A 20,738-nucleotide genomic window follows, 5' to 3' on the forward strand; every position below is an offset into this window, starting at 1 on the left:
CCACCTATGGTTACTCTCCTTTTTGGGACAAGCTGACTGTTTACTCACAACACGGCTTTCCTGCCTTTGGCGTCCACAGAGGCTAATGTGGGTGGTGATCAAAGTCCTGTCATACTTTGGCTGTGGTGTAGCCTCACAACCTGTGTTTCTCAAACAGGGATTACACTATCTTCTGTATTTTGCCACTGAAGCCGTAAAGTCACTGTTCTGGGCTCCTTCTATAAAGTTGTCAGATGTTTCTAGACGTGCAAAAGTGAGTTGTTTCAGCTTTGTAGATACCAATATATATGAATTAGGTTAGATCTAATGAAGAAGTTCTTTACTGTGAGGGTGGTGAGGCACTGGAATGGGTTGCCTAAAGAAGTTGTGAATGTTCCATCCCTGGCAGTGTTCAAGGCCAGCAAGGCCAGGTTGGATGGAGTCTTGGGTGACATGGTTTAGTGTGTGGTGTCACTGCTTATGGCATGGGAGTTGGAACTACATGATCTTAAAGTCTTCCAACCCAAACTGTTCTATGATTAGGTTCTGGTGTCTGGATCTTCAGCTTCATTTCCTATCTGTTCATTGCCTGTGAATTTTATTAGGATCATGGAAGGAGCCAGAATAACGAGGGATATAAAACGCCTGTTCTTTTCCATCTTATTGTCCATATACATCTTTCTCTAAGAAACTCAGCCTATATTCCTTTCTTTCTTCTCTGCTCTAGAAAGAAGGACCCCCTTCTTCCTGGAGAAAGCTGCACAAGTCCCATGGTACCTGAACAGTTGTCTTCCAAACACAGCTTTCCTTTCCTTTCCAGAGAGAACTTGGTCTGGCAGAAAAGCAGCAGGTGTTCTGACCACAAAGTATATGGACTAACAGTCAGTTCCTTCTCATCTCAGGGACAGAAAAATATAAACTGGTGTTGTTTCTTAGTTCTGGAAGAGCTTATATCCAGTTCACCATGAACCGCCTGCATCTAAGGTGCTGGTCTGCTTATGTTCCCAGAAGACACCCCCCAGTATATATGGTGCGTGTTTTTTCAGTCGATTCTGCTCCCTTTGGTGGCATCTAGCTTTTCCTGCCATCTTCAATAACAGTCATATAATAATGGAATCATAGAATAGTTAGGGTTGGAAAGGACCTTAAGATCATCAAGTTCCAACCCCCCTGCCATGGGCAGGGACACCTCACACTAAACCATGTCACCCAAGGCTCTGTCCAGCCCGGCCTTGAACACCACCAGGGATGGAGCATTCACAACTTCCTTGGGCAACCTATTCCAGTGCCTCACCACCCTTACAGTAAAGAACTTCTTCCTTATATCCAATCTAAACTTCCCCTGTTTAAGTTTTAACCCATTACCCCTTGTCCTATCACTACAGTCCCTAATGAAGTGTCCCTCCCCAGCATCCCTATAGGCCCCCTTCAGATACTGGAAGGCTGCTATGAGGTCTCCACGCAGCCTTCTCTTCTCCAGGCTGAACAGCCTCAACTTTCTCATCCTGTCTTCATACAGGAGGTGCTCCAGTCCCCTGATCATCCTCATGGCCCTCCTCTGGACTTGTTCCAACAGTTCCATGTCCTTTTTATGTTGAGGACACCAGAACTGCACACAATACTCCAGGTGAGGTCTCACAAGAGCAGAGTAGAGGGGCAGGATCACCTCCTTCCACCTGCTGGTCACGCTCCTTTTGATGCAGCCTAGGATATGGTTGGCTTTCTGGGCTGCAAGTGCACACTGAAGCTGGCTTCTGTTCATTTTCTCATCAACCAGCACCCCCAAGTCCTTCTCCACAGGGCTGCTCTGAATCTCTTCTCTGCCCAACCTATAGCTGTGCCTGGGATTGCTCTGACCCAGGTGTAGGACCTTGCACTTGTCATGGTTAAACTTCATAAGATTCGTAAGGTCATGGACACTTCTGCATTCTTCTGGCTCTGTTCCGAGTACTTGAACAGTCTCAGGGCCCAGATGGCTGAGTCCCAGAAGAAGTCCCATTTACGCAGCTGTGGGCAGCAATGCTGAGTTGATGGGTGTGTGTGTACCAGATATTCCTCCCACACATTGTCACCGTCATGCAGCAGTCAACGTACAACAACATGATACAATTTTCGTAAGCAGGGTGTCACTAGATTCTTCCTATGGTGTCACAAGTTGTTTTTCGTTTGGGAGGAATGGAGCTTCTGTCAGGTTCATGGGGCAGCAGTATGTCTTCCTGGAACACTGAATCAAGTGGAAGATCTGAGGTGTTGCAGGCTATCAGACCAAGAATGGAACATCTGATGTAGTCTTTTTAAAGCTTTTACTTTGTAATTAGTGGCTCCCCAGGGATTCTTCTAGTCACCTCAGACTCCTCTGAGAAATGCTGGCTCTTCTATTCCAGAGCTTTGTTTCCCTATAATGGGCACCTCCCGTTGCTTGGCCTTCTCAGTGTATGCCTTTCATCCAGTCTTCCTCCTCCACAGAAAGTTGAGGGGAAAAAAATGGTGCTGAGATAAAATTAGATAATGCAGTTCTGGTCTTCAGCACTAACCGGAATCTTCTCTGTATGTCTGTGGCTAGTTGGATCAGTGTCTCTACATGGGGAGCACCTAAACCTTACCAGTCTGGGGAGATTTTCTTTTGTTTTAGACTACATTTTGAAGCTACACAGTACTGGAGTTGTTCTCACTTTGTTGCCTTACTGCAGAAGGCTGCCTTTGTTTGTTTCCCTTTTGGCCACGGATATATTCCCTCGTGGTTTAGGGTATTTCTTCTATTTTGAGACCTCAGTGGAACTTTCCTTGCTGCTGCCATCTCTTTTCAGGAAGCTCTGTGAGACTACGTCTGCTTGTTTTGTTTTGCATCCTTAACTGAATGTGACCTCTTTGGTGGCCACCCCAGGAGCTTGAGAGCATGACAGAGGTTCAAGAGTTTAAGGCAGACTTTCTCGTACAGACTCACATTACCTGCTTCACTTGTCATGATCTGCTTAAATCAAGAGATTAAGCTTTTAGGTGTGCAGGGATGAAGTATTTTTCTATTCACTACATGTTCACTACCATATTTTTATCTGGACAAGGCAAAATCTTGATTTTAGACTTTGTAAAAAGTTCCAAGTCTTTCCATAGAATTCAATTTCCCCAGGCTGTGCAGAGCAGCCATCTGGAGCCTCCTTTCGTGAGTACTTTGCCATCAGATGCTATGAGGCACAGTGTACCACTGGGCAGAGATATTCCAGGGATATTCATATCAAGCCTATAACCTGGGTGCTTAGTGAGAGAATACTTAGAGTCACCCCAGGTATGTCAGTCACACAAAGAGGAAGCAGGATTACTTGCCAGTAGATACTTGTTTCCTAGACAGATACTTCTTGTGCCCATTCACAAACCAGCTACTTTCCCTCTATCTTGCTAATCCCATAATCACCTAACCCTGGGAATGTGGGATGGAGAGAAACTAAAGGCATGAGTGCTCCCAGCATCTGTGTACGCACTATGGGTGTGGTGCATGGCAGAGTGTCATCAGCAAGCTGTCTCTGGATACTGCTGTGGTTTAAAAAGTCCTAAGTGTAGGTGATCTTACACAGTGGAGTCAATGTGCACTTGAATAACTTGCCTCAAAGAAGGTCTTCAGCTGTGTTTCTTGGTTGATATGTCAAATTGAGGCTTATTCCCTCTGTATATAGTAGATCACCTAGATGTTAGAGATCTGGAAAACCAAAAGTAACCTCTTTGAACAGTGTATCTGTACAACTTTTTACTAGACGATATGTAGATGATCATATGAGGGCTGCCTTTTTGATTGTCTTTTAGTCAAGTTACAACAGAACTCTAAAATCACTTAATTTTTTGAGCAAAATATTTTATGTGGGGAAGTCAACATATACAACAAATGCAAGTGAATGACACCAGCACACTTTCAGCACTCCGTGTGTTTTTTAAATGTGAAGTTTCGTTTGACCAGTACTAGTTCTCTACCTGAGACAAGAGGGTTATTACTTATTGGCCCCACCTCCCCCTTTCATTTAAAAGAACATTTACTTTACCTTGTGTGTAGACTCCTGAGCTCCCTGCAGTGTTTGTTACACTGCAAATGAAAGCAGTTCTACAGCGCAGTACCAAAACCCAGAATATTTCTAGGATAGCCCCAAGGAGGACAGTGCAAGAACCAATACAAAGGAAAGTGATGGCTCTGCCCCTTCTCCTTGTACTTCTTAATGAAACGCAATTTGTTGCTGGTATGAGTATTAATAAAAATAATAGACAATCATCAGTGGTTTATAGCAATGCCAGTTTTTATATGGTCTAGAAGTACTGGAATGATACATTTTTATTCAGTGCAGTTTGCATACACTGCTCACATCACCATCGTGACCGTGTGCCTGCCAGTAGTGCAGTAAGTGGCATAGCTAAATATCTTTCACATGTGGCTTGTTCTTTCATCCTCTGCCAAGGGGAAAGTGGTATGTGTAATGTTTTGGGGGGCGGGGGGGTTGTTTGGTTTTAGGGGATGTGTCACAATATGTTTTTGTTACAAAAAGCAAGTGGGTTGAAGGGCAGGATGATTTTTTGGAGATCCTCTGGGAACTAGAAGGCTGATTGTGCAGATAGGTCATGCCAGAGTTATTACTATCACAGTCTTTCTCAGTGGAGTTAGGGCAAGTAATGCTTCCAGAATCTGGCACAAGAGCAGCTGATGCTTCTGTGTAGTAATACTTCTACCTCTTGTCACTCCTACCCCTCTGGCTTTGTTACTTAACCATGCAAAATCGTGTGTTTCACCCTTGGAGTGCCAAACTGCAATTGTCTTTTTTGTTTGTTTGTTTGCTTGTTTAATATCAGCATAGAGAACTGCAATTAAAAAAATTGGTTCTAGCAGAGACTGGCATCCTGTGTTTTCAGCTGTGGTTAATGATTAGGGGGAATCTGTATTGACCCCTTAGTGTAAAATCAGCTTGAAGAAGGAAAAAAGCCCCTTGTAAGCTGTTGTATGTTCAGCCCCCCCCCCAGATGCACTTCACAACGTCCTTAGGTCCTTGAGAAAATATCAGTGCGTGGCAATGGCTTTAAAAGCAGTGCTGTTGAGCCACTGTCCTAGCAGCTCAGTTTGTTATCAAGAGGCTCACAAAGTGGTGACCAACACTTGACATAAGAGCTAGTCCTAAAGGACCCCATGGGAGACAGCCTGGTTGAGTTCTGGTGGGGACCCTCCCTCCTGTGGGGACATTTAAGGAAGCAGGGGCAGGTGGGGGGCAAATATTAACCTGAATGACAAGAGGAGAGAGATGATCAGGGATTTACAAGGATGATCAGGGGCTGGATCACCTCCCTTGTGAAGTCAGGATGAGAAAGTTGGGGCTGTTCAGCCTGGAGAAGAGAAGGCTGCGTGGAGACCTCATAGCAGCCTTCCACTATCTGAAGGAGGCATATAGGGATGCTGGGGAGGGACTCTTCATTAGGGACTGTAGGGATAGAACAAGGGGTAATGGGTTAAAACTTAAACAGGGGAAGTTTAGATTGGATATAAGGAAGAAGTTCGTTACTGTAAGGGTGGTGAGGCAGTGGAATGGGCTGCCCAGGGAAGCTGTGAATGCTCCATCCCTGGTGGTGTTCAAGGCCAGGTTGGACAGAGCCTTGGGTGACATGGTTTAGTGTGAGGTGATCCTGCCCATGTGTGAGGTGACCCTGCCCGTGGCAGGGGGGTTGGAACTTGATGATCTTAAGGTCCTTTCAAACCCTAACTATTCTATGATTCTGTGGTAACGAGTAGTCAAGTTAACTGGGTTTTAATTGGGCCCCTACAAGATTCTGCCTATAAAAGTCTCTTGAAAATGGTATTTTTAGAAGCTCTGTTAATTTTAGCCCATGTGTAGGATTTAGTGAAATCTTTTAATTAATCCTAAGCCAGAGGTCTCTGAGTGCTGGTCTGCAATGCTGTGCATGTAAGGCCAAGCTGTTGAGCCTGTTGAGTAGTTACTGTTGAGCCAAGGAACACGAAAAAGAATTTTGTCCTAGTTAGGGTTACGGCACTTGATCCATAGTGTTGAAATAGAAAGAATTGCAAAAACCATTTGCATTGCCCCTTAGAATTTATCAGATTTAGACAGGCATTTAAATCGTCATTCCCAGGAGACACTTAAAAGCAAATTAAAAATGAAAACTTGCAATATAATTTTCAAGAGATTGTTTAACTTCAGAAAATATTTCTGACATTGTGTCTAATGCTTGTTTGAATACTGCTTGTGAGTTATCAGCAGGTTTTGCTCAGTTATGATAATGAGTATTTATCAACAGATTCATGTGCAGGTGCAGTGATCCATCATACGGAGTTGCAGAAGCAGGTATTCATAGTTGCGCATACTCTTGATTAAATGTTTTATGATTTGAGAAAAGTTTAAAGTAGCAAAAAATTTTGTTAAAACATCATCAATAAGTTGCACAATTAGAACAAGAACAACATCAGTCATTTTCTGCATTTCATTAGGTTACTTCTGCTTTTTACATGTAACTGTCTTTTGAGGGCAGACCTCAAAAGCAGTTCTGCTTGGTCTAGTTTGTTACATCTCTAAATATGTGGATAACATTTGAGTAGTATTCTGACTACCATGACCTACAAGTCAGATGTATCCATGCAGTAAGGGTGGGATTTGTCTCACCTGATTTTAGGGCATTAGGAGTTCAAACATAAAACTGTAAGCTTTGAGTGTAAAGGGGTCTAGCTCAGCTGTGGATGCCCACACTGAGGACATCTCAGGGCTGGCTGGGTGAAACATTTGCTTGCCATGACCACCTGCACTGGACACTGGAGTGATGTAGGCCAATGTTAGAACCTCTTCCAGTTTTAGCTTAAAATAAGTGAAAGACATTGAAAATGTTGGTGTCTGAGGTATTTCATATATAATACTGCTGAAGGATTCTTGCTTGATTTATCATATTTGTGTTTTTAATAATTTTGCCTTGATTTTTTTCTTTTTCTTTCCCTTGTCAGTTAAGCTGTAGACACTCAGTATTTCACTGTGGCACTCTCTGAAACGTCTCTCTTGTAGGGATGCAGGCCTGTGAACAAATCACCACACATAAACTAGGGTGTGAGCTTAATATGCATCACCTACTGTGCAGTAACTACCCTTTCTCCCAGGATGAGTGCCCAGTAGTTTATTCCCTTTTATTAAGGGATAAGCATGTTGTATTTACTCTGGGGTAGGAGTGAACAAAAACACTACAGCTGACATACTGCAAATACACACCCTGATTTATCCTGCAGTAGTTTCTCTATATGTCCATCTCCCAGGACACAGCTGAAATGTTGCTTATGACATTCAGGTGAGGCTTAACCAGTTTAAACAGTAACAGAACCTCTCTTTAGGTTTAGCTAAGACTATTATTGCAGCCCTGATTATTTGGTTTGTTTTTTTTTTTACTGTTAGTCACAAGGATTTTGATTAATTAGCTGGTTTTGGAACGCACTTCAATGGTGTAAAGAGTGACCACTAAGCATAACCAACTGCTCACTTTACCTTTTGTCTCATCCCATTTCAGTGCAGTTTCTTACACTTCTTCTCAGTCTCCCTTTTTATTCCCTTTTTATTCCCTTTTTTTTACTTGAAACAGTGGTAGCTGCATTCTGAAATTGAAGTTAAATGTAAGAACTTACAAGATACATAGGAGGTAGATGTGTATTGTATCTATTGCTTCCTTAATGCTAAGTTGGACCAGGTTGCTGAGGGAATAGGAAACTGCAAAACTCACCTGGAATTAAAGGAATTTTTTTAAGTAGTTTTCTGAATAATCACCATAAGGAAATCCCACAGGCACAGCACTGTGTGTAGTCAGCAGTGTGTCTACCAGTTAAAACCTGCAGTATTATCTGGCAAAGTGCAATTTTAACTTGTTTTACCCTCAGTCTCAGATGAGTGATTTATCTCCTAAGGGTCCACAATGGGCTTAATTAAGATTTTGATTAATTTATTCTGTTATTCCAGCCAAACCCATTTGATTTCTGCTTTCTGACCACAGAGAAATGATGCATCACTTTAGAAATGGACCCTTAGAAGTATCACAGAAAACAATTATGATCACATAGTCTTTGAGGTTCAAATTTGAAGAACCAAGAAGAAAAAGAGCACTAGAAATGTGAAGTTCTTTCTAAAATTAAATCTTTCCAGTCCTGGTAGGTTTCAGTTGTTCTGAAGAGGACTAAAGCCTTTTCTGCTCCAAGTTTTTGCCCTGGGCTAGTGACTGGTGACTGGTCTAGTGCCTGGTGACTACTACAATGCACAGGTGAAGCTGCCTGCACCTGCATCTGGGGACTGTATTCTTGTCCAGCTAGGAGTTGCTCTTGTTCAACCTGTGGATGGATTATAGTCAAGCTATGGGGGGGGAGGGCCCTCTGTCTCCTTGGGCTGTGTAATGGCTGAGACAGGTTGTACTGGAAGTTTACCGGCAGAGTAGCAAATACATTTGTTAGCAATTCGCCGGGGTTAGCAACTTCAGTCATCATCCGTCCAAAACCAGGTAATGACAGTGCTGTTTCTTTTGCTGCACCTTCCCTTTGTTAGTTGTGTGACTAGTGATTTGGTCTTCATGAATGTTTATTTAATGACAAACACATTTGGAACTCCGTCTCATTATTTTTTACAGCCTCGCTACAAATAACTTTTAGCATTGGGTGGGTTTTTTAAAGCTAAAAAGTATGCTTCGTTCAATTTAGTAACTGCACATCTGAAAAAGAAACACTTTTTGTTAGAATTATGTGGGAGTGTTTATTGAAACTTAGTTTTTAATAACACTACATTGAATTTTGTGTTTGCATAGATTTTGAAAGTACAGCAAATCCAACATTGAACTGAACTCTTTATTATTTGGTGGTGCAGGAAGAGTAAGATTGATGAAGTGTCTTTGTAAGGAATGTTAGACTGCTGTATGGGGATTTGTATTTTGCAATGTACAGCAGCTATTCACTTTTGTGTAATCTTCTTTCAGTAGTGTCTGTAGCACTAAAGAACTGCATGCTGCTCCAGGTTGCTGACAACTTTTTGTTGTACATCCCAAATAATAGATGAGTAATTTGATTATCTGTCTCCTTAGGGTTAATTTAAATGCATTTTTACTCTATGTATTGTTACCAGGAGCAGTTAGCAGTGAAAATAAATAAGTTTTGAAATATAATTACAGGTCATACCTAATACTGATTTTTAGTTCAGTCTTTTTAAGAAATGGAAAGACCACCTGCTTACTATCACCATTTTTAATAGCCAGTAAAAGTAGTTTGATTATAAAATACAGGATAAGTTTTCTTTCTTAAAAGCTCAAATAATTAAGAATATTTTGTTAGGATTTAAATTGGGTAAAAGCGTGGGAAAATGTTTTAAAATCTGTTGTAAAAAATGTTGATACCATTTATATGACAAATAAAACTAATAACTAATTAGGTTGAGAAAGAGCTTTAGTAAGGAAGAAAATGAAATCTATTTCAATATACTTGACATGGCCTTTTGAAAGACCTATTTTTGGATAAACAAGGCTACTCTGTAAATAAACAGCATGAAGATTCATCTAAAGCTAGGACAGAACTTAACGTATTGAGAGTTACGAAGCAGACCTTTTCATAAGCCTTCAAAATAAAAAGTTCTGATAAAGTGGTTTCCATTTTTTCTATGTTAAGTCCGTTTAATGTTTTTTGTTGTTGTTGTTGTTATTTGATAGAACCAAACACTGAAATAGCTTCATCTTCAAAGCCAGGAGAAGGTTTCTATGCTGACAACTACAATCCCTTCAAGGATGATGATGCCCCAGAGTACTTGAACCCGTTTGATGAGCCAGATCCTGAGCCTAAAACATTTGTAACTGTAAGAGATTCTCCTCCACAACCTGCAAAAAGGAAAAACGTCAGACCAGTGGATATGAGCAAATACCTCTATGCAGATACCTCTAAAGCTGAAGAGGAAGAGCTAGATGAGTAAGTATGATTCTTCATCTTTCAGTAGCTTTGGAAGCATTAGTGGGATCCCTGACTTAATCTTGAGGTGTATTGGGTTCATCCGTGGTGATCCTTAATCACCTCTTTAGGACAGACTGATCCTTAGGCAGCTCAGCAGCAGGAAATACTATACCCCCAAGTCATGCTATTCAGCGGAACATGATAGTTAGGAAACTGTTCTTTGCCTCACTGATAGCGAATTACTTGATAGGGAGTAAGTCTCTATACTTTTTGGAACTTCATGCCCTGACAATTGCAAATGAGCCAAAAATGAAGGAGTAGCAGAACTTGGTCCTTCATGTCCTTTTGGCCATTATTTTTGCTACATAAAATAATATTTGTTTGTTAATTGATAATGGAAAAGTTTTTTTTATATTGGTGCAAGGTGTAAAAAGGAAGTGTTTTGTAGCCCACATAGCACATTTTTGAGAGTCTCATAAAAACTGAATCTGTGGGAAAGATAACACTATCTGCACTTGTTTAGAATGTTTCTTTTATCATAAACACACATAAAACTTTTGTAAATTCACTGACTGCCTTGTATTATAATATAGAAACCTAACAAGGAGTGAGAGCTTTTTGCAATAGCTGTGCAGCCTGGGAGGTTTGAAGGTATTTATATACTTACTCCTTGTTTGTGGCCATTAGTCACCAACCACACCACTCTTGAGGCAGTTTATGGTGATTACATGTGAGCAGTTTTACAGACAAGTGTAATTAACATTTAGTTTTACCTTACTTAATGAGATTTGTCATGGCATGACATTTATGTTGCTTTCATATTTCATATGAATACAGGTGTCATACCATCATCTTTAAGTTTCTCTGTTTATAGCTGTTTTCTAGGAAATGGAAAGATTCCCGTGCCCTCGAATAGATATATATATAAAGGTTCCTGCAGGGTTTTTTAACTTTTAAAGATCTGTGGCCATGGATTTGTTGTTATTATTTGTTCCATGCAAGAAAAAAGGGACATTGGAGAATGATGTCTCTGCCAGTCCCATTCAGGGACAGTGCCTGAGCAAACAGCACCAGCTGCTGTGTCTTCAAAGCACAGTGTGATCAACACTGTTGATGGTCACACCAAGCATCCCTTATCATTCACTGATCACCAAAATTACAGGGGGAAAAAATATATGTACGTTGTACCTTCAAAGATACGGGTACAGAGAACAGCAAAGATTGAGAAGAGCATAAAGAGCAGGAGCTACATGGATGGGCAAGTGAAGAATGCTCTGGAGTTTATTTATACTCACATTTCCAGCCTAAGCAAATCTGTACGAAATGGGCTTCCAGCAATGTTGTTAACAGCAAACCTTGTTTTTTCTTTGTACTGAACTTGTAGATTTCTCTAGCCCCTTTGTTTACAATAGCCTCATTATTATTTTAATGACCCCCCATTTGCTTTAATCCTTTGTTTTTCCCAGGGTTAAAAGTACAATCCCCATAGGTGGATTCTACTTGAACATATATCTGATCTGTGTTTTCATTATAAAAGCAGTGTCCCATGGAAAGATGGAAGGATAAAGAGTCAAAAAAGCACTGTAAAATACATTTTTGCATCCCTTACATAAGGGGGGGGTTTATGTCCCTGAAATAGCTTCTGAAATAGATTCTTCTCCTAAGTTACAGGAGCTCCATGTCATTGAAAAAGAGTTGGAGACCATTTGTTAAATGTATTGGGTTAGGAATGTGTCAAGGAGAACCTTTGAATCTTTATACTGAAATACTCTGGAGGAATAGAACTCCAGTCTAGGAACACAGGATGTGTGGAACACAGGATACTGATGTGTGATACTAATAGCTACAAGCACTATTATGCCTTACCTCATGTCATTAGTTTTGAGATTTTCCAGTAGAAAGTTTCTGCTAAGCTGTGGTACAGTGAGCCCCAAAGGAAAGATTTTCATAGGCAGTGCCAGTTGGTAGTTCTCATGTGCCCTAAATCATGAAGGTTTGTGTCCAGATGTGTATTGTTTCTTATCTAATGTGAATATTGATGCTTTTATTATCTATATAAGTGGCTAATCTTCTTCCAAATCCTATTAAAGTCTAGGCTTCAGTGTCAATTTGTGGCAGCGTTCCACAAGGAAACAAGATCTTATGTGAAATGTGCTTCCTTTTGTTGGTTGTAAATAAGTTACTTTCCAATCCCATACATTATCTCTTCTGCTGGCTTATCAAAGCAACAATTAGTATTGGATTTATCTGCTGTAAACAGTTGCTGTATATCTCTAACATGTTCACCATTACTTGTCACTTGTCTGAGTTAAATGGTGCTAACTTTTTCAATCTCTCTTCATACAGAAGTCTCTTCATCTCTCTAATCATTTTCATCGCACGTCTCTGGACCCTGTTATTCCTTCTGCTATGTATCTATTTTATGATGTGTTGAGTCGGCCTGAGCAGTGTATTCAAGACAAGGCTAAACAACTGTGTCCTATCATGGCATTAGAAAACTTTGCATATTATTTTGAACCTCTCTCCTGGCATCTTCTCTTTTGAATTTTTTAGTTGGTTTGGGTAGTTTTTAAGCAGTATTTATTGTTGGTCTAGTGCTTTTCCCCAGGAGTGGTTTTGAACCTGATAGATGAAAAGCATGAGAAATAGAAGGCTCCTGAAAGACATTTACTGTCACTCAGAAAATATGATTTATTTTTATCGCTGCATCTTAAACATTTCATTGGGTTTCACTTAATGCACTGTTTGTCATTTTCCTCTCATATTTTGTGTGAAATGCAGTGAGGTGTCATGGGAACATGGGCACCTCAGCTAGCATCAGACCTTTGTCCCACTCTACTCTGGCAAGCCCCTAGTTCTGATTCTGGACTCGGAGCTCACACAAAGTGCCCCAAGAGCTGAATTCTGACTCAATTTTGTAACTATGCTCACTCTAACCTTGGAAGAGGTACTCACCCTTGCTGCGCCTCTGCACAGGGTTTACCCTGGGTGATTGGCTTAATTGAAACATATTTCACTAATGGTTATGAAGATAATGTAAGATTTCACAACACACATGAGCAAAGCATAGTCACAAGCATAAGCATAACAAGGTGTTGCATGGTTCAGAGGGACTTAGATGTTCCAGTACACGTATTCTGCTGTAAAACCACACTCTCAAAATATACTTCCTCTGGCTAAATTCTCGTACCTACCTAGAGATAAGGAGCACATTTTCTTTTTGTTAGTTCAGGCATTTGAATGTTAGTGTAAAATTCTGCTTTTGCCATTTTGAATTTTATACATCCAAAATCAAAATGGCTGGCTGTTAACAAAGGACAGCACACCCTGCTAAGTGAAGTTTAATTAGTTGAAATTAACATAGCTCACAACTTAAAGTATAATGCTTTCAACCTTCTGATTGGTAACGGATTGGTAACGTCTTTTAACTGTTCTGCCCTGACAGCTTTGGTTTTCCTCCTCAATAAAGTGTTAATTTTTATTTCTTTTTTCAGTTAACCAATAATGCTGATCAAAATAATTTTTTAATTGGTCAGAATAAAACTTGCTTTCAGATGTTATTTGGCTCTGTGGCTTCTTATCTCAGTAATTGTTGTATGGCTTCAAATAATGCTGTCTAATTGCAAAGTTTATTGAGGTGTTGTCTATTGAAGCTGCCTGTTGCACAAGAAGCCACAAGCCGCCAGTGACAGTCACTGCCAGTGGCAACCGGGTTAGTTTGTCAGGTTTGGGGTTTTTTTTAGTCTTGTATTGGACAGTCTAGAATGTCTTTAGACAAATCACACTGTGTGGGTCAATTAAATAACTTCCCAGAGGCAAAAAGTATGGGAGCTGACCTCAGAGAAAAGTGCTTTAATGTTTTTCAGCCAGACTTTTTCTGTGCTTAGTTTCTTGTATAGCCATGTGGAAGCTGTTGGACCAAACTCTGCTACATACAGCAGACCCCCATGACTTCAAAATTTATAGCTTCTTCAGGCAAGAGCCACTTGTTATTGGGTTTTGGTTGATTATTTTTTTTTCTCTTGTGTTAAACTTGATTCTTCAAGTCTTTCTCAGCATTTATAAGACCAGCTAAAAGCAATGCAGAGGGGAAGGTAGAAAGTGGTATATGAAAATGTGTTTAGTTTGGCTTTCAAGCAAGTTCTTCTCTAGGAAAGAAAGGCAGTCACTTGTCTGCTTGTAGCACTTCCTTCTGGTTCATGCAGTAGGGTACAATTCTTCAACATTATGCATGCAGCAGAGACAATTCTGGAGCGTAACAATTCAAAAGGGGGTTCTTCCAAACTTTTTTACTCATTGATAAGGTGGGTTTTTTTTCTCATACCAAATTCATTTTAACACCTTACGAATGAACCTTTCTAATTGCAAGTACACTTGCACAAGGAAATAACTTTCCTGTCAAACATGCTGTGTCTGTTGGCTGTTCAGAGGATAACTTGTTGAACTAAAGAGAACCTTGTGCTCTTCTGTAGAATGCATTGTTCTTCAGCCTTTATCTTTTTCATCTTTATTTTCACCTCCCTTTGAACTTTCTGGTGTCTAAAGACAGCTGAGCTGGGCTGTCAGCTAAATTAGAGCTACTGAAAGCTAGGCACATTCTCCACTTCAGCCTGAATACCCTCCTTTTTCTGCTGCCTCCAATGGAAAACACCCATCCATTTCTATTTAAGTCATTAGTTTGATGTTGTCTTTAGTTTTGATTGCACTGGTAGCTTTGTGCTTGATGTGCATCAAAGTGGGAACACCTGAAAGTTGCTGTCAGTCAGCAGATGAGTTATTTTGGTGTTAGCCTTTCCTTTCCCTTCAATATCTGGATTTAGATCTCTTTATAACAAGCAGCAGCAGATTCTCAGAAAGGTTGGGAGGTTTTATGCCTGGTCTTCACTTACATGCTTCAGTAAACTTTGCCTTTCAGAAGCAGACTTATTTTCTGCAGTGTGGATTATTAATGGCTTGCTTTTTCTCAGTGAAAAGCGGATGATGGTGAACTGTGTGAAAATAAATTTGAAAATTGAGGTCAAAAGATATATTTTCATGGTGAAAGTACAAAAAACTGGGAGAAATTTGATGTTGTGTGAAAAGAAAGTGGATGAATACCCTCTGAAAGAAGGTAGACTTAGATTAGATAGAAGTAAGAAGTTCTCGGTGAGGGTGGTGAGGCCCTGGCACAGGTTGCCCAGAGAAGCTGTGGCTGCCCCATCCCTGGCAGTGTTTGAGGCCAGGTTGGATGGGGCTTGGAGTGACATAGTCTAGTGGAAGGTGCCCCTGCCTGTGGCAGGGGATTGTAACTGAGTGAGCTTTAAGGACCCTTCCAACCCAAACCATTCTGTGATTCTATAAATAGTTGTTTTCACTTTTGTGAATTTTTTTTGTGCCAAATTTTGCTAGTTCTTTAAAAACCAGGTGTAGTAGCTCATGATTCTTATCTTGAGAGGAAATTTGTAAATGGATCTAGCTAGGTAGGCTCTTGTCTAATGCTGTATGAATTATTGTTTCCATCTAGAATTGCATTCAAGGGACTGAGGTTCTTTGTTGTGATTAGTTATGCTTTATATAACTATATGCAGATAGATCTTTGGGAATTGCAGTGACTCAGTTACATAAACATAGTTTGAGATATATGATAAATATCATTTGCAGGGGAAGTATCGACTAGAAAGGAATTAATGTATCAGTTTCATAATTAACCATCCAGGTTTGGATTGCAAAATATGAAGAGCAAAGATTATGAATAAAATAATTCTGTGGAAAGGAGATAAGTATCCCATAAGTATCCATAAGTATCCTTAGAAGGATGCAAAATTGCTAGCTCTTGGATGTGCAGAGTAGAAGCCATTATTATTTGATGTATTATTTCATTGATATTTGATGTATCAAACTGATAGATAAAGTTTGGAAATGCTGTGGGAGTGTTTACTTAGGGTGGAACAAATGCAGAGCTGGAATGTGAACACCAGAGTTAGGAAGAATAATTCTTTGGACTACATCTGCTTGATGGAAGATCTTTACTGTGTTTCTTAAACAGGGTTTAGTTATAAAAAGCACTTTTAAAATAGATAGATGATAGCTGCTGGTATCTGTAGAGGGATACACATGAGTCAGCTGTGGTTTTCTTATACTATGCTCTTATCCAAAGTGTTCTTGGTGTGCTGCCTGTATGCTGCAGGGTTTAAAATACACTCCATGTGGATAATGTACCTATAGAAGCCACGATTTTCAGACTTAGACAGGCAAGAGTGAGGCCTTTAAAGCCATGCTGAAGCGTCCATGTAAAAGTGGCCTGATTCTTAACTCTGTTCTAATGTACTTAATTCTATTCATTACAATACTAAACAGACAGCAATTTCACTCAAATTTGTTGGTATTGAACTTACCTGTAAATGGGATCACTGATGGACAAAGTATAATGGAAGAGCTAGCTTTACACAATTGATAAACCTTCTCTAATTTACAGGACTTTATAAAATTTATGGAACTTCTGACCTAATGCAGTTTTAGCTGTTGTAATGCACTTTTCAGTCATACAAAAAAATAGTGTCTAAAATCATGTAAAGGCAAAACCTATTCTTCTGTGGGATAATAAAAGCATTTTAGTCGTTGTCTTCTCTAAACGGGTCTTATTTTTTGTTTTAATTTCAAGAAGATAGCAAAGAAATGTGTTTCCCTTCTTTCAATTAGATCAAATCCATTTTATGAACCAAAATCAAGCCCTGCTTTCATTAAAGTTGCTCCACTGCAAGAACCAGAAAAGAAGATGAAAAGAAAGGCTCCTGAACCACCAAACCTCTTGCCAAAGACAGAGACAGGCATGAGTGAGAGCATGTCAACTATTCCTGCATCGAGGGACCTTTCTTCCTCCCCTAAGGTAGGTTTTTCATACCAAAATTTCATCTTTGTTATTATTAGTACCTTTATGTGTTTTATAGACGTTCTATTTATTTCTGCAGGTCATCTTAAAAGCTTTGCTTATACTTAATAAGGTGTTGGCTCATCTCTATTCACTTGCTGGTTCACGGGGAGAGAGCAGCAGTAGGAGCTTGTATTTTTTCTTTAAGGATTTAATGACAACAGTAACAGCAACTGCAGTTTCAAAGAAAAGAGTCTTCTAGTAACAAATGTCACAGGACAGCTGGATATGCCATTGAGAAGGAAGAAAATCATGTTGAACAATACTTTGTCTTGATCTATTGTAATGCCTCTAAGCCTTGCCCCTGTTGAAGAGTCTGTCCCCATGTTTCTGTCATAAATCTGGGTTTTAAAAGCTTATCACTGGATACTGTTTATTTGTACTGGGATTTATATATATCCAATTCCATAGGTATGTCAGAGTAATATTTAGAAAAAGACAGTCTCCTTTAAGTCAGAGTAACTGTTCATTATCAATATCTAGACTAAGCATACTTAAATATGCACATACTTCTGTGTTTGCCAAGGGAAAATGAGTTACCTATGCCTCACATCACCCTCTTCAATAGAAGTTATCTTAAGATTGCAACAGCTAGCTTGTCTCTGTGAACTTCAGCTCCAGTGTTTCAGCAGTTAGCACCATTTGTGCTTTTTTACACAAAATAAGCATTTAATAGTATATCTTAATGGGCACTTTTAAAAAATGAATTTGGTATATGCTGACTGCTTGTTTTGAAGGGTGGGAGCATGATGACAGAAGCCTTCCCTTCTGTTTTTATGAATTTATGCACTTTATCAGCTGGTTTACTCTGTATTGGTGCTGCTGTACTTAAAATTTGTATGAAACTACTTGCCATAGCTATCATTTCATGGCTTAATCACTCAGCCACATTGCTGTCATGTCCTTGTCCACTCAGGCTCTGATCTAGACACTAAAACTAGTGTTTTACTACTCAAGGTAGAGAGTATGAGACCAGAAGTGGAATCTGCATCTACACACAGCAAAACCAAACAGTGACAGTAAGGTCACAAGCACAGTTCACAAGTTAATATGCAAAACCACAACCAGGGAAATAGGAAGTCAAAGCACAGCATTTTCAGAATGCTCTGAATTAGGGTTTGATCCTGTTTGCAGGAGTTTCTATATGAAAAATATTGCACATTATTTGATTTCTGGTGGAGTTTGACCCTTGGGTCAAGGCAAAGTGGCCAAAGTAAAGCATTCTGGTACTACCAGGCAGAGAAAAGACATCTGTAGATGGGATTTTATCAAGTTGCTTGATGGAGGTTGTGCCCTCATTGCTTATTGTTTGTGAGAGGCTTATTTACAGGTCTGCATCCAAGGAAATACTTCTCTTTGCTTTATTTCATGTCTTCTTTGAGCTGATAATGTATTACTATTGGGTTTGGTTCTTGTAGTTTAAGTAGACTAAGTTTCATATTGTTTGGAAGCTGAAATTGATTAAGAAAAGGTGCAGGATTGAACTCTCTGAGAATACTATGCAGTTATGAACATAATTCCTGCTCTTACACAGGGTGTTAGCTTCTGAATATTTTGGTGCCTGCCTGCTTGCAGCTCACTTCTCTGCCACTGATGCTGAGGCACAGCTGAGATCAGCAAGGGTACTGAAAATGTAACATTCATTAACGCTGTGAGGGAAGATGGAGCTCTATGCTGACCTTATCTCATACAGGAAAGCTTTAATATTTTTTACAGGATTTTGGTGCATTGGAGACCATTAGGGAAGGCTCCAAAGCAGATGCAGTGTCCTGGTCTATTATATTACAACTGGAGTGGAAAGTTTTTTCTGGCTGGGTGTGTTAAAATGTTGTACAGTCACTTGCAATTCAGAAAGCATTCTGTAAGCACAGTCTTTTTTTCTCTACTTGAATTGTTTTGCTCTGAGGTGATCTAATGACATTAAATCAAAAGCACTTGGAATACTTCTTGAAATGAAGAAAAGTACTGGCATTTGAGAAAAAAGAAAATGGAACCATTTCCTCACACCACAGTACAAAAGTGTGCCTAGGTAGGACTCGAACTGTTGGCACAAATAACTTGTTTATTACTCAATAATAGGGACAATGTTTAGCAACTCTGAAAAAACTCCCATCAAAAGGTGAGGCGTTGTACAAACATGAGCTTAGCGCATGCCCTTATGTAGGGGGAATAGTCCCATAGAGGTAAACTTAAGTAAAAGGAGGTTAAATAATGTGTCTTATTCAGTGTTTTGTCTAAGTTTGGTGCGCACAGAAAACCTCTGCTACATCTTTGATCAGAACTTAAGTGTCCCAGCATGTTCAGTTTCCTGTCTTGCTTGGCATCATAGGAAATAGTCGTGGGAGCAGAAATGCTAATCTTTAAACTAGACAACAGAGCATGAATATTAGAACTTTAGAGTTTAAGGTAAAAGATTCCAAAAATGCTTCTTGAAATCTTTGGCAGAATATTTGGAGCTCACTTTTCCTGCACACACTGATGGTGCGTTCATCACATTTGCTGAACCACAAAAAATACAAATGTTTTTATTAACATCTATATATCAGCATGTTTATTGCTCCTCGAGGTACGGGTTCCAAATACTTGAAATTATTACCTGATTTATAAAAAAAAATCCAAACCCAAAACATTTAGATGTTGGAAACAGCAGCGGCATCCAGGGTTTAGGAGCACTTCATAGAAGTGCAATTCTGTTTGCTGTTGAAACATCATAGCCTGACTCCAACTTTTTACCATTACCCAAGTAGTGGTGGAAGGTGTTTCTTGCCTGAGGGGTAGCTGACCTCCCACATATTATTTTGTGTGTGTATGTTTTCTTTATTTATAACAGTAGTGTTTGTGATAATAAAAGGGAAACAGTGAATTTTTAGCACTTGGCAATCTTGGGTATGTCTTATTTAAGAACAGACTTAATGCATCTAAGTGAATTGCAAAAGGCCTTCTTTTAAAGGAGTTGTATGGTCTTCTAACAGCTCAATACTGTTTCTAGACTTTTCTGGAATCATATCCACAACTAATTACGCCTAATATTCCTGACACCACAAAAATCAGACTCCTTCTAGTTAGCTCCTTTGTTCAGAGATGTATGTTGTACAAGATAATTCTGTGTAAAAGCTTCATATAAAACTAGGCAGAAAATTACAGAAGCATCTTCTCATCTGGTGGTATCTAGCATCATGCCTGGTGTCCTCAGGATACAGAGGGTGCTCCAGGGTAGAGACATGAGTTGTTATTAACTTCCAAGAGCTCAGTGATCAGTGAACATAGAATCATAGAATGGTTTGGGTTGGAAGGAATCTTAAAGATCATCCACTTCCACTCCCCTGCCATGAGCAGGGACACCTTCCACTAGACCAGGTTGCTCAAAGCCCCCTCCAACCTGGCCTTGAACTTTGCCAGGAATGCAGCAGCCACAGCTTCTCTGGGCAACCTGTGCCAGTGCCTCACCACCCTCACAGTAAAGAATTTCTGCCTTGTATCTAACCTGAACTTCCCCTTGTTTTACTTTGAACCCATTACCCCTTGTCCTGTCACTACAGTCCCCGATGAAGAGTCCCTCCCCAGCATCCTATAGGCACCTTTCAGATACTGGAAGGCTGCTATGAGGTCTCCAAGCAGCTCCTCTTCTCCAGGGCAAACAGCCCGAAGTTTTTTAGCCTGTCTTCATAAGGGACGTGTTTCAACCAGAATGTGAGATTCATAAATAAACATTAACTTTACTAGACATGAAAGTGATAGAACTAGAGTTTGAAGCAAAGACCAGATCTCCTTGTGTGAATGACATAAAAATTTACTGCCCAGACAATTATACATGATCATTCGTCAGAAAGACAAGTGATGATACCAAATACAGACAGTATTTCACTTTTGGTTTTGCCTTTAAATGATTATTCTTAACCCCACTACTGCAGGTCTTGCCTTTATCCTCTT

At 39.9% G+C, this 20,738-nt stretch overlaps 1 protein-coding gene across 9 annotated transcripts in view; it reads left to right on the plus strand.

Annotated features, from left to right (window-relative positions):
• The window catches only part of EHBP1 (EH domain binding protein 1), a 224,639-nt gene that overhangs the window by 99,116 nt on the left and 104,785 nt on the right, over positions 1–20,738 (plus strand). For all 9 annotated transcript variants that reach the window (XM_061356181.1, XM_061356183.1, XM_061356184.1 and 6 more), the window contains 2 exons: positions 9,667–9,919; positions 16,580–16,766. In XM_061356181.1, the coding sequence (XP_061212165.1) occupies positions 9,667–9,919; positions 16,580–16,766 (440 nt within the window). The remainder of the gene's footprint in view (positions 1–9,666; positions 9,920–16,579; positions 16,767–20,738) is intronic.

The sequence above is a fragment of the Neopsephotus bourkii genome, unplaced genomic scaffold (assembly GCF_033783945.1).
Source record: "Neopsephotus bourkii isolate Nb327-2 ecotype Australia unplaced genomic scaffold, CSIRO-AGI_Nbou_v1 NB_845, whole genome shotgun sequence".
NCBI lineage: Eukaryota > Metazoa > Chordata > Aves > Psittaciformes > Psittacidae > Neopsephotus > Neopsephotus bourkii.